This window comes from Acomys russatus, chromosome 23 (genome assembly GCF_903995435.1).
Source record: "Acomys russatus chromosome 23, mAcoRus1.1, whole genome shotgun sequence".
NCBI classification, from domain to species: Eukaryota; Metazoa; Chordata; class Mammalia; order Rodentia; family Muridae; genus Acomys; species Acomys russatus.
This window is the reverse complement of record NC_067159.1, coordinates 31665588-31680051: the sequence shown is the minus strand read 5'-3', so window position 1 is coordinate 31680051 and position 14464 is coordinate 31665588. Positions and strand designations below refer to the sequence as shown.

The 14464-nt window shown below is 43.1% G+C and overlaps 1 protein-coding gene across 3 annotated transcripts in view; it reads left to right on the top strand.

Annotated features, from left to right (window-relative positions):
* Positions 1-5458, top strand: part of Sec24b (SEC24 homolog B, COPII coat complex component) — a 78593-nt gene extending 73135 nt beyond the window's left edge. For all 3 annotated transcript variants that reach the window (XM_051165918.1, XM_051165917.1, XM_051165916.1), the window contains 3 exons: positions 43-135; positions 4293-4396; positions 4562-5458. In XM_051165918.1, coding sequence (XP_051021875.1) covers positions 43-135; positions 4293-4396; positions 4562-4676 — 312 coding nt within the window. In that variant the 3' untranslated portion in view covers positions 4677-5458. The remainder of the gene's footprint in view (positions 1-42; positions 136-4292; positions 4397-4561) is intronic.
* Positions 5459-14464: the final 9006 nt, after the last annotated feature.

Sequence of the window (14464 nt, the reverse complement as noted above, 5' to 3'; positions counted from 1 at the left end):
GGAATTTAATATTCTGTTGTGCCTACCCTCTTTATGTTTTAGGTGTTTTACATTTGGATTGGCAAAGGCTGTGACAATAACTTTATAGAGAATGTGCTTGGCTGTCCTGATTTTGCAGCAATACCACAGAAAATGGTCAGTGGGTTTTTGTTATGTTTCTTTGCTTGGGGAGAGGAAAACAAATGTCTGTTTATCTCGGGTAGACAAAACAGACAACAGAAACCAGACAAGCTCCACCCAAGACAGTCTGCTGAGCCAGTGGCTCCATTTGGCCTGCTCACAGGAATGTGGGTGAGGGGTACACATGGAAGCAGGTGTCACTGAAGCCCCACCTGTCATGAGTGCTGGTCTTAGGACAGTGTAATCATAGCATCCCCTTTCTGTTAACCCCTCTCACGTTCTGCAGTACCTACAGCTAGGAAGCAGGGGAGACGGGTGGAACCTCAGCCTAGGGTATGGGTCACCTTCTCCCCTGAGGAGGGAAATGTTAACAGACTCCTTGTATTAGCATAGACCTGTTTTGTTTCCCTGACTGCAGACCTTGGTTTTCTGTCCTCACTGATAGTGACGGAATGGTGATGGCACATGTTAGGCCTGGAGGAAGTACCTTTATGTCAACAGTTTTTGCAGTATTTAATATGTATGTGGCGGGTTCTTTTGTTTTGTTTGTTTCTTTGGGTGTGTTTTGTTTTGTTTTTTTGTTTTACGAGACAGGGTTTCTCTGTGTAGCCTTGACTGCTCTGGACTCACTTTGAAGACCAGGCTGGCCTTGAACTCACAGTGATCAGCCTGCCTCTGCCTCCTTAAGTGCTGGGATTAAAGGCGTGTGACACTGTGCCCAGGTGGTAGTTTTTTTTTTGGGGGGGTTGGTTTGTTTTTTGTTTTTTTTTAACAAACTTTTTGTGTGTTTACCTTTCTTTTCTCCCCCCTTTTTCAAATTGGGTCTCCCTGTATAGTCTCAGCTAATGAGCAGGTTGGACCAGGTTGGTAGTCCTTCTCTTCCACCTGCTAGGATTACAGGTGTGGCCTGTGGCATCTGGCTTAGTTTATCATTTTGGTGTGTTCAACTCGATTACTGGGAGTTAATCACAGTGTGTACAAACATTGTCTGGAGCTGTAGCCCCATGCTGCCAGGGTTTCTCCCAGCTCTCGGCTTACTTAGTATTTTACCACACACAAGAATTCCAGGATGAGTCCATGTGAAGCAGATTTGGGAGTTTAGCAAGAAGAGGCTTCAACCCATTGTCAGCGTGAGAACTGCAGAGAGAGGAGCAGTGTCCACAGGTGGGGGCTGGCATGCGGTCATAAGTGTCAGCACTAGCTTGGGAAGCTGCGGAAGTTACATTGTTTAAAGGGCTTCTAAGGCGCCCCGGCTCCTGTATGAGAGACTATGGTATTATTGGTGATGGATACTAGAAAATATGATCAGAACTTAAGCCACTACAGTCAATGGAATCATTACTATTCTAGATCATAAAGAGAGCTAGACCCATTTGGACTGTATACCAAGTTCATAATCTTTTATGATACTCTCAAAGGGGTATGCGGTTGCACCCTCAAAGAGAGCAAGGTTAAACTCAAATGTCATATACCCTTTGGCCATTAAGCATGGCTTGTGATATTTGAATATTCATACTTGAAGTAATTGCTGTCAAAAGGGAATGTTGTGTCTGTAGGCATCTTAGGAAACCTTTTAGGTTTTGAGACAGGGTCTCTGCTTGTGGCTCAGCTGTTCTGGAACTCCCTGCATATTCTAGCCTGGCCTTGAATTTGCAGCAATTCTCCTGCCTCAGCCTCCTGAGCGTGAAGATTATGAGTGTCGCCACCACACCAAGCTTATTCTCTACTGCAGATTTGTTAATTATGTTGAGTGTTTTGACTCATCTGACAGGAGAAATACCTAGGATGCAGGGGCTCCTGTCCCTTCCGTATCCCTGAGATTTCCTTCCTGTACTCCTCACTGTCACCACTGTGTAGTGTCAAAGCATTTCCATCATCCTCAAGAAAGAAACCTTTCTGCCCATTTACCCTCCCCCTCCCTGGTTTCTATCAGTCTACTTGCTATGATTTTACCTGTTCTTGATGAGTCGTATAAATTGAGCTGTACACTGCCTGGCCTTTCTGCCATGTCCCAGACAGTCTGGAAGGCTGCTGATGTGACAATAAATGTTATTTATCAAGTACACATGAACAGACAAAGGGCAACCAATGGCAAGTTCCCGGAGGGAGAATGAGATGGCTGAGGGGTGGGATTTTATAGAAGTTAAGAGGAAATGCTGAGCTTGTCTCGGGAGCCATTTTTGCAGGGTTCATGTCTGCACAGTGGCATCGCAGGATTGTGTCCAGTAGTAAGTTCTACAGAGTGGCTTGTTTTCCTTGAGACTAGCCTTTAAAAAGTAGGCCATAGTGGTCATTAGGAATTTGGCTCCCGAGCTGTTTGATGATCATGAGTCTCTGGGGGTTGGGTTCCAAGTAGCTGTGAGGATTGCTGAAGTGTGGACATTTGTCCTTTCATTTTGTCCTTCTTTAGCCAGATATAATAGTGTACACCTATAATCCCAGTATCTGAGAGGCAGGTACAGGAAGATCAGGAGTTTAGGGTCAGCCCGAGTACAACCTAAGAAAACAAAACTAAGCCAGGCTCAGTGGCTCACGCCTGTAATCCCAGCACTCAGGAGGCAGAAGCAGGCGGATCTCTGATTTTGGGGCCAGCCTGGTCTACAAAGTGAGTCCAAGACAGCCAAAGCTACACATAAAAATTCTGTCTCAAAAAACAAGAGAGAAAGGGAGAAAAGAAAAGAAGAAAAAAGCCCCAAAAAGTCAGGTGTGGGTGGTGGAAGAGACCCTTAATCCCACCACTGGGGAGGCACAAACAGGCAAACCTCTGCAAGCTCAGTGCAATCCTGAGCTGTACAGTGACTTCTAGGCTGTCCAGGGCTACACAAGTGAGACTCTGTCTCAAAAACAAATGAATAAAGACCACCAGTAAAAATTTGATTTAAAAAGGCTTTAAGTATTGACATTACATGTCATACATTACATGTATGATAATTCAACAGTTTCATTTGTTTTACTATGTCACAGTGGGCTTTGGCTTTGGCAGTAAGAATTAGCCTAGTTCCTACCTGCTATAGAATAACCAAATACACACATACATATGCTGTAAATTATGAAAAAATATGTGTGTGCACATACTTACTTTTAGGTCATTTAAAATAACACATAGATTACAAATCTACAGTTTAAACATTCACTGCCTGTGAACTTTAAGAATTAAAGTTGAGGTCTAAAGAGATAGCTCCACCAAGCATTTATTGTTCTTCTAGAGGACCCAAATTTGATTCTTTTTGTTTGTTTGTTTGTTTGTTTGTTTGTTTTTGAGACAGGATCTCTCTGTGTTAGCCTTGGCTGTCCTGGACTCGCTTTGTAGACCAGGCTGGCCTTGAACTCACAGCGATCCCTCTGCCTCTGCCTCCCAAGTGCTGGGATTAAAAGCGTACACCACCACACCCGGCTAGGAACTTTTCCTTTTATAATTGATTATTTTATGTGTGCGTTTTGTCTCTGTGTGTGTCTGTACATGTATCATGTACATACCTACCTGGTGCCCACAGAGACCAGAAGAGAGGGTATTGGCTCACCTGGGAGTGGAGTTCCAGACAATTATCAGACACCATTTGGGTGCTGTGATTGATTGAATCTGGGTCCCCTGGAAGAGCAGGGAGTGCTCTTAACCACTGGGCCACCTCTCCAGCCCCCCAAAATTTAAAAAAGAAAGAAAGATGATTTTCAAGTAAGTTATGTGAATTTTGAGATGAACTCAGAGCTGGGTGTGAGGCCCCCTTCATTCAAATACCGCCCTTAGGAGAAGCAGGAGGCTGGGAGAGCACCAGAGGCACACCAGGTCCTGCATGTTTTACTGGGTTGTCCACAACGGGACAGCAATGGGTAAATCAACACACTTGCCAGTAAACACTTCTTTTCTACAACTAAAATACTGTTTATCTAGCTCTGATGTGGGGTGTGGGGTGGAATGATGCAGGCTGTGGTTGGCGGCCCTGGAAGCTCCAGGTCCAGTGCTGCCCTATCGTCCAGTGCTACTCTGGCATCCAGTACCTAGATGGCAACGGTCCACTGTGATGGAGTTCATGGAAATCTGTGTGTGCAGACACGTGCGTATGGGGTTAAATGCTCAGCTGTCCTGCTGTCACTAAAAGGAACGCAGCCTAAAGAGGGAAGAGTGTGCTCAAGGTTAGCATGTATTTGTTTTCTAATTGTATTTCTTTTATCAGACACATCTTCCAGAACTGGACACGCTTCCATCAGAAAGAACTCGATCCTTTATAACTTGGCTTAGAGACAGCCGACCATTGAGCACTGCCCTTCACTTGGTAAAGTAAGTCCAACTCCTTTCCGTGCTTCTCGTCAAAGCGAATTTCAGGGCTTGTTTAACCCCTGTGTTCCCTTTTCCTGAAGTCCACATAGTAGAAAATTCCACAATGCATATTTATTTTTTGTAGTAATACATATTCTTAGGTAAATGCTGCCTTCTGTCTTTCAGAGATGAGAGTCCTGCCAAAACAGACTTTTTTCAGCATTTGATTGAAGACCGCACGGAAGCTGCATTCTCCTACTATGAGTTTCTGATTCACATTCAGCAGCAGATCTGTAAGTGATGTAAACAAAGCTGGACCAGGATGACCAGCTCCGCAGCCAGGTGGGCTCAGTCCATCAGAGAAGCACACGGGCTTGACACGAGGTACTAGCTGTTAGAAGACATGGTGCACATCACTGTCTAAGGCGTGGGTCAGAGATACCGGGAAGAGAGAGCTAGGCAGAGCCCCGCCAGCGACGCTGATCAACGCGGCGTGTGGAGTTGGTGTCTAGTAGTTCCAGGACTGACTAGTGCTCTTCTGCCAGGCAACAGACCTGAGGACCATGGAATGACATGTCATAATCTAAAACTAGATAAAGTCATCTTCCAATTAACAGCTCTGGACTTGAACTCTGACAGGAGATGACAAAGGGCAGCGGTACTGTGTTGTTTGTATGAGTTACTTTTTAACAGGAATGATCCATAGTCATTAAATGGATTCAACATTTTCCCTGTAAAGGCAATAGAGTTTCAGTATATGAACTATAGGAAAAAATATATATAATGTACATAAGTGTTACATTTGTAAAGAAAATGTAAATGTAACTAAATATGAATTGCTTCAACAGTGCTGCATTGTTGGATGACAACTCTTTGTCACAGTTAGGGAATGAGGTTGACTAATGCATATTATGAATTGAGTCCACAAAAGAAACACAAAACTTTGTAATTCTGTTAAATCTTTTATGTGGATTTATTTATGATCAGCCTACTAATTAAAAATATTTTGCTTGACAGTTGGTTTGGTGCTTTGTTTGTAGAAATTCTTTGGTTTGGTGGGATTGGTGGTTTTGGGTTTTTTTTTTGGGGGGGGGTTGGGTTTTGGTTTTTTTGTTTTGTTTTGTTTTTTAAAACATAAGAATCTTAAATACACTGCTTAGAGAAAATGCAATACTGAGTTTCATTCATCAATGAATTAATACATTGTCATCAGTTTGTAGATTCTGCCTAGTGATTCTGTTTGTATTCTTAAAACATGATGTTAGTTTCAAAATACATTTAATGACTAAGCATAATCTTATCATTGAAATTGAGGATTTTCCTACCTATTTGTAATGAGATTTTTTTAAGGATGTGACTTTCCTTTTTAATTGACATGAAGATTATCATATTGAGCTCTGAGAGATTTTTGTTCTGATCAAGAACTCTGTCATTCACAGCAAGTAATTTGCTATAAAAATTGATGATGACCATTAGACTACGGAGTGGAATTTTTTTATGCTCTGTGAAAGTCCCTGTGGTAAATGTTGGGGAAACAATAAGGCTCTTGGCATGTGTGGCTTTTATTGGGTTTATGCTTTGCATCCCTTTTCTTTATTTTCTGAACAAAATATTGGCTTAGTACTGGTATTGGGCATAGAAGGTGACTGACTGAAGAGGCAGCTCCTGGAGAGATAAAGGCGTTTGCTCTCCTGAATCCAGCTCATGCAGTCTCGTGCACACTGAGCACAGCTGTAACCCCGGAGACGGCACCCCGGAGCTCCCTCTTTTCTTTAGATAAAAGCTCTCTCTCCATCCCCAATGGGAAGGAGTTTAAATGAGTCACTCTATTTAGTGCCAAAGCTGTAATCAAACCCGAGTGTTCTCCCCACCCACAGCCCCCACTGATTGTCTCTGTGCCCTGCTGTCACCACCCAGTAGCCTACTGCATGCGGTTCCCTAAGGGCGACTAAATACTGCCATCCCATTGTGTTTGGTTTGTATTATTATTTATCATGTGTTGTTGGGTATGTGCATGTGAATGAGAGCCAGTGTGTGGACATCAGGACACCTTCTGGAGGTGACGTCCCTCCATCCACTCTGGCCAGCATGCTTTCATGGTAATAGCCTTGATCTACGGAGCCATCTCACTGCTCTAACACTGTCACTATATAACAAGAGTGTAATAGTTCTACTTGAATGTTTTGCTTTTGTGAACTTTGTTGTTTATTTTAGAAATTACTAAATCACTTAGCATTAGCCTGGTTCTGTTCTAAGCACAAGGCAAAAACCCTCACATCCATGGAGCTTATTACACTGTAAGGGGAGAGGAGAGAGGGAAATTGGATCCTACCTGTCTGTGTGATGAATGCTGGGAAGTGAAGCTGGGTGGGGTGGCAGAAGATGCTATTTAGATAGTAAGGGAAGGCCCTTCTGAATGGCAAGAGAATGTTGAAGGAAGACCTGAAGCCCTGTGGATATTTGGGAGGAACGTGTTCAGGCAGTGCTGTCACAGTCAGGGAGTCTGAAAATCACCTTTGCATTAGACCTGATTTTTCTGGGAAGATCCCAGAATATCAGTAGGGAGGTGGGGTAGTGCCCTGTGCCTCCTAGAACAGTGAGACTGAACTGACTGCTGGTGTGTAGCAGGTCGGACAAGCAATCCTGTCTGGTGGACACACCTGTAATCTTTAAAGGAAGACAAAATGTGTGGAAAAGAGTGCACTTGGTGGCTTGCAGATCTCAATGAGGTCAAAGGGCTGGTGGAATATAGATACCAGAAGGAATACATGGGCACCATGTAGGCCTCAGTTTTGCGTTTGGGATGGGGTCAAGTAATTGTCACTGGGGAAGACGATAGCTCAGTGGTCAAGAGCATTTGCTTTTGCAGTGAACCTGGGTTTCAGTTCCCAGCACCTACAAAAGGGTGCCTCATGACTCCTTGTAATTCCAGTACTAGGGGAGTCTGTTGCCCTCTTCTGGCTTCCGAGGCACTGTGTGCATTTGATACAAATACAAATGGGCACACATGGCTTTTTTTTTTTTTTTAAATATAATGGGGCTGCTGTAGACTATATGTGGGAGTAAACACTTGAGGTGTTATCAGAGATAGCCAGAGGAGAGGGCTCAGAACAGGAAGCTCTAGGCTTAAAGTGGATCCTCTAATTGTGAAAGTGACAGAAGTGAAGGGCTATAAATGTCAGGGTATGATACTGGGTGGCATGCTCTTGAGAGACGTGAAACAAGGAGAAAGGTGCCTTCCTTTAGATAAGGAGGGATTCGTGGGGATGGGAACCAAAACCAGTCAGTCTATGTGTACAGTTCAGTTTTTAAATTTAGAGGAACAGAATTATGCCATTTGTAGGAAAATGGATAGAATGGAAGATCATCTTTTTAACAAATGTGTGTGTGTGTGTGTATGTTTAAAAGTGGCTATGAAAAGACTGCTGTAGGCTATATCTAGTATATATGGGAGTAAACATTTGGGATGTTATCAAAGATAGAGAAGAGGAATACATATTTTTTTAAAGATAAATAACATGTTTAATATTTTTATTAATAGAATTTTTTATTATCTACTAGTATAATTAATATGTAATATTTATATAAGATAAATGCATATATTATCTATTATACACTATATTTAAAATACATATTATCTAAAATAAATATATTTAAATAAAATATATTCAACACACATGCAACAAATACACATGCATATATAAGGCATGATAGCAGAAGGAGGGAACAAGAGAGGATAATGGGAAATGAATATGATTCAGAGTACGTGTATATTCTTGACAGACATGTCATTATAATGGCACATGCATTTTATCTAGCACTCGGGAGGCAAGAGGCAGGCAGATCTCTTAAGTTTGAGACCAGCCTGGTCTACAGAGTTCCAGGACAGCCAAGGCTACACAGAGAAACCCTGTTGAAGAACAACAACGGAAAAAAAGAAAAAAGAAAAACAACAATGAAAGTCATTATAAAACCAAGCACATTGTACAACAGTGTACACTAATTTTCAAGAGATTCTTAACTTTAGGTTTGTGGGGGTTTTGCCTGCGTGTATGTCCTCAGTGTATGCACCAGTTGTAAATAATGCCCGTGGAGGCCAGAAGAGGGCATCGTATCCTGTGGAGCTGGAGTTATAAGCAGTCTACCGAATAATTTAAAATATATTTTCTTGCCTGGAAAGGTGGCTCAGTGGTATTTGTCACCCAGCCTGAAGATCTAAGTTTCATCCTTGCAATTCAAATGCTGGAATGAGAGACAGGTGCCTCAAGTTGTCTTCTTAACCTTCATACATGTACTGTGGCATGTGTAATTGCCTACCAGTGCCAAAAACATACATGCATACATGCTTTAGAAACTGTCATAGAGGGTTTGCAGTGGAGGTCGTACCTCACAAGTTGGGTGTCAGTTTTTGGTGAGTGATGTCAGACTGGTGGCACGGGGAGACTTATCCTGATGGTCTCCTAGGACAAGTCTCTAGCCAATTGTTTTGTGAGACATCAACTGTTGGATGAGCAAAGGGCACGCTTGCCAGGAGCACCCTGTTGTGTTGAAACTGTCTAGATTCCAAAGCTGGGTGTGCAGCTGGGATCCCAGTGCTTGGGCCATGGAGGCAGGAACGTCAAGAGTTCAAGGTTCTCCTCAGTGACATAGTAAGGTCTTCACCGTCCTTGGCTGTCCTGCACTACCTTTCTAGACCAGGATGGCCTTGAACTCACAGCTCCAGGAAAAAAGTTTTGTACACCTGTCTGGTATTTCCTCCTCAAGCCAGATGTGCACCACTTGCACCAGAAACACATTGTGTGTTTTCAAGGAGTGTCTAGGCATGAGTATACATGCCTGTGTCCACTAGCATTAGCCTTGAGGTTACTAAGCTGAGGGGATGGCCTTAAATTTCTGACCCCGTGTCTTCACCTCCTGAGCGCTCAGATTGCAGGTGTGCCTTGCTACACTTCACTTTATAGGGTGCTGCAGATAGAACCTAGGGCTTTGTGCATGCTGAGTGAGCAGTCTCCCAACTGCCTTATCGCCAGGCAAGGTTTAATAATTATTTAAGGATGTGAACTCTTAGCCATGAGACCAGAAAATACACAGATGGGGATATTGGTATGTTGAAGAAGCCATGAAGCTATTCAGCATGTATTTCCAGTAAAATACTTTTGAAAACAGGAAAAGATGAAAACCCACTTGCAAAAAAAGTTTACCATTGAAGATTTTATCCAGATAGTTGTAAGTAACCAGAAAAAGAAAAACAAGACGGCTCAGTGGATAAAGGTCCTTGCTGCTAATCTTGAAAGCCTAACTTCAGCCCTTAGACTCTTATGTTCAAAGAGGGAGCCAACTCCCACAAATGTGTACATGTGACACACACGTGTGCATAAATGTAAAAATTTAGAAACATTCTGTTGGTTTGACACATGAAGCAAAGACCTAAAATATAAAATGATAAGAAAGTAGTTTATGATTCCTTCTCCTCACCCTTCCTACCTCCTTGTATCTGTAAGAAGTAGGTAAGCAAGCTGGGAGTGGTGGCACACACCTGTAATCCCAGCACTCAGGAGGCAGAGGCAGGCAGATCTCTGAGTTCGAGGCCAGCCTAGTCTACAAGAATTCCAGGGCAGCCAGGGCTACTACACAGAGAAATCCTGTCTTGAAAACAAATAAACAGAACAAAACAAAAGTAGGTAAGCACATATGTGGAAGTGGCTTTAGGAGGGGAAGTGGCCATGCTTGGGGCACCCAGGTGCCCATGCCCTCCGGTGGGATATAAACAGACCCACCCACTGGTGAACAGTGCAGATCTATGAGCATTACTTACTTGTAACCAGCCGGCCGGTGGTGATGGACACCTTTAATCCCGCAACTCGGAAGGCAGAGGCAGGTGAATCGCTGTGAGTTCGAGGCCAGCCTGGTCTACAAGGTGAGTCCAGGACAGGCAAGGCTACACAGAGAAACCCTGTCTCAAAAAAACAAAAAACAAAACAAAACAAAAAAACTTACTTGTAACCACGTGTGCTTGCTAGTTTCTCTCAATACAAACTAGAGCCACCTGGTAAATGGACATGTACCTAAGAAGCCGCCTCCATCAGATTGGCTTGTGGGCCTGTGTGTGAGGTTTCTTGACTAATGATGGATGTGGAAGGTCCCTGCCATCTGGGCAGTACCACCCTGGGTAGGTGGTTCTGGACTAAGAGGGCTCATGGGTGCCATGACACAGTCCTGGAGAGCATCCAGGAAGCAGCTTTCCCACTGTGCTCTCTGCTTCAGTTCCAGACTCCTGCCATCACTTCCCTCCCTGAGCGGTTATAACTTGCAAGCCTGGTAGGCTGTCCTCCTCAGTGTCACTTCTGGTCCGTGTTTATCACAGCCACAGTGATGCTAACCAGAATGTCACTGAATGACTTGCTACAGATCACTAAAAAATTGCTCCTTGTGATTACTGTTAATGTTTGTTTATGAGGAGGCATACTGTGGAAGTCAGAGTACAGTCCTGCCGTGTGGATTTTGTAGATTAAAATCAGGTAATCGGGCTTGGTGACAAGTCCTGTATTCACTAAACCATTTCACATGACCCTCACCCCCACTTTTTATTGTTTTGGGTTTTTTAGTTAGCATACAAAACAATAGCATTCATTATGATGTTTAATAATAGATCTCACTGTACCTTGCTCGTTTTTGATCTTTCACTTTTCTCCCCATCTTCACACACAAACACACACACACACATGTAGGTTTTACTTATGACAATAAATATGAGCTGAGTGTTGTAGTGCACACTTTTAATCCCAGCTAGGAAGGCAGAGGCGGGTAGATCTTTGAGGCTGAGGTCATCCAGGGCCACATAGTGAGGTCCTGTCTCAAAAAAGGAAATAAAAATTTAAAAATTAGAATAAATATATTTTTGCCTTCCTCCTCACTGTATCTCGTCATTATCTACCATCTAATGTCTTGCCAGGACTGTGTACTTAAGTTCTGCATATGAGAGAAGATATTTTTTATTCTGTGCCTGACTTGATGATTACTAAAAGTGTATACTAAATGGTAGTCAGTGTTTATTAGGATTTTACTGGTACACCCATTCACAGAATTTTGCTTTCTGTATAAGGTTTATAATTTTATAAGAGTGCCCAGAAGCATAGATGCAGGTCCATCCCACACTAGGCTAGCCAGCGGCTGATGGAGCTGCCCCGCAGTCGGTGCTGGACACCCCTCAGGCAAGCAGCCCTGCCCAGAAGTGGCCATGGTTCCTGTCGAGATCTTTGCTTTCTTGTGAATAACTTATCCTGAGAACCTCTTAGGTCGTTGTATATTATTTTGATTAGTGTGTGGTGACATATATGTGCACATTTGATACTTTATTTTTCTGGTAAGACTTTAAGATAGCTCAGAAATGAAATAATTATGACATTACAAAGAAAAAAACTCAAGTTGTATAACCTAACCTTTACTTTGCTTATAACACATACTGATGATTAAGAGGAACAATAGAAATACTGGGTGTCTTTAAGTTAATAATTTATAGTTTTATGGTTGTGTGTTTAAGTTCTTGAAAATAAACATTTTGTATGTTTCTCTTAGTTCTTTATTTTATATATATATATTATATAAATATATATATATTTACTTAACAGGAAAGGTCGACTGTATCTTAGGTCCTTCCCTCCCTCCCTTCCTCCCTTCCTCCCTTCCTCCCTCCCTCCTCCCTTCCTCCTCCATGCTAAGGACTGAAGCCCAGCCCTCTGCGTGTTCAGCAGGTACTCTATCTACCATTAAGCAACACCCCAGGTCACCTTTTATCTTTTTTGAATTTTTTTTTTTTTTTTTTTTTTTTTTTTTTTTTTTTTTTGGTTTTTTCAAGACAGGGTTTCTCTGTGTAGCCTTAGCTGTCCTAGACTCACTTTACAGACCAGGCTGGCCTCAAACTCACAGCGATCTGCCTGCCTCTGCCTCCCAAGTGCTGGGATTAAAGGCATGTGCTACCATGCCTGGCTGAACTTCTTATCCTACTTGCCATATCCCCAGGCTCCCCTCCCAAGACAAGAGTATGCAGAACCATGCTAGCTGAGTTGTTTAACTAGAAAACCTTACTAGCCCTTCCTAGAACGGCTTTGTGCTTACCCTTGTACCACCAACGCTCATTCACGTTGACCCTTCGGCAAGTTATACTATGTGCCAGTTGAGAGGACTCTCCCATTTTGTAATGAATCTCCCACTTTTAATTTTTAATGGCCCACCCGAAGCCCTGGCATTCAATTTCTTTGTAGTCCTGCCCCAGCAGGATTTAATTTCCTACTGGATGATAAATTGGAATGGGATAGAAGGTTCTGTGATCTGCTTCCAATTAATTATTAAAAATGGATTTTATTATTTTTTCAGAGTCAGGAATAAGGAATATATGGATAAGTAGTTAAAGAACACATTGTGGACAAGAAAGGCCATGACTTGGAGTTGTTGAATAACTAGGGCTGAAATGCCCTGCCCAGAGAGAGAGAGAGAGAGAGAGAAAGAGAGGGAGCGCACGCACTCAATTGCTCTACATTGCCTTGGCTCAGTGGGTAAGAGCACTGGCTGCTCTTCCAGAGGACATGGGTTCAATTCCCAGCACCTACAAGGCAGCTCCAACTGTAACTCCACTTCCAGGGGATCCAACACCCGCACACAGACACACATGCAGTCAAAACACCAGTGCACATAAAATGTAAAAATAAATTATAAAAAAAGAAAGTTAATGTATTTCTACAACCCCATAAAAGGACAAAACACGGATGATTTAATCCAAACCATTCAGAAGGTGAATATGGGATTTCCTACCCGGTAAGGAATGTTGAATGATGCTCAGTAGAAATTGCAACACAATCTGAGCGAGGTGTGATGGAAGTAACTGTGGTCTTGAGAAAAAAATTAATTCTATCTCTGCATCTGCCACACAATGGGGCCTCTTCTAGCTGTATGACCTGGGCCTCTCTCACCACTTCCTTAGCCTTCGCCTCTAATCCCTCGGTGAAGGTTTCCTGAAGACTTGTGCAGAGTTTCTCATACAGAGTCTGGCAAGGAGGACATCATCTCACAAAGCAGAAGGCTGCAGTCCAGCACAACAGATGGTCCTTAGCCACTGGCTGAGCCTGCGATTTGCCCTCTCAGTCTCTACCTTCGCTAAAATTCTTACCCACTCCACCCAGAAACAAACTCCCCACCCCCGCTGTTATTGCTGCCTTCTTTCTCATTTGGTATATTCAGTTTGTTCATGATACTTAACATGTGCTTCAGAAAGAACCAAGCCTCTTTAGTCTACTGTAATGTTCACTTGCCGTCAGATTCAAAGCAAGATGCTTATGGAGAGCCACAGTGGTGGGGTTTGGTTGCTGTACCTTTTCTTGCTCTCCTTCCTGTACTCATTGGGATTTTGAGACGGAGCTGTTGGCTAGCTTATGCTGCACTGAAATTCACTGTGGTCCAGACTGGTGTTTGTTTGTTTGTTTATTTATTTATTTATTTATTCATTTAGGTCTTTCGAGACAGGGTTTCTCTGTGTAACAGCCCTGGCTGTCCTGGACTCTCTTTGTAGACCAGGCTGGCCTTGAACTCACAGCAATCCTCCTACCTCAGCTTCCCAAGTGCTAAAGGAATGTTTTTCTAAATCAAAACCAAGTGCTATAGCAACAGCGCCCCAGAATGCAAGATAAAAAGCTGGCATGGCGATGCATGCTTGTAACCCTAGTGCTGGAGAGACAGAGATAAAAAGATCCCTGGGACTCGCTGGCCAGCCAGCATACCCTGATCAGTGAGCACAGGGTTCCTGTGAGAGTTCCTGTCTCAAAAAACAAGGTGCGCAGCTCCTAAGGAGGGACATCAGAGGCTGACACCTGCCTTCATAGGCAGGGCTACCCGTGTGCATGTGTGTAACCATACATGAACATGTGTACATGCAAGTGGAAATTCATGCAAGACTCGTGGTGTGCAACATATCAAAATTTCAAGTTCAGGATTTGCGCAGTACATCAGAGGCATCACCTCACTGGCTGTCTAGGACATTGTGACTGTGAGAAGGGAGGTGATCAGCTTATAGGCAAAGACAAAAGAATTAGATGAAGG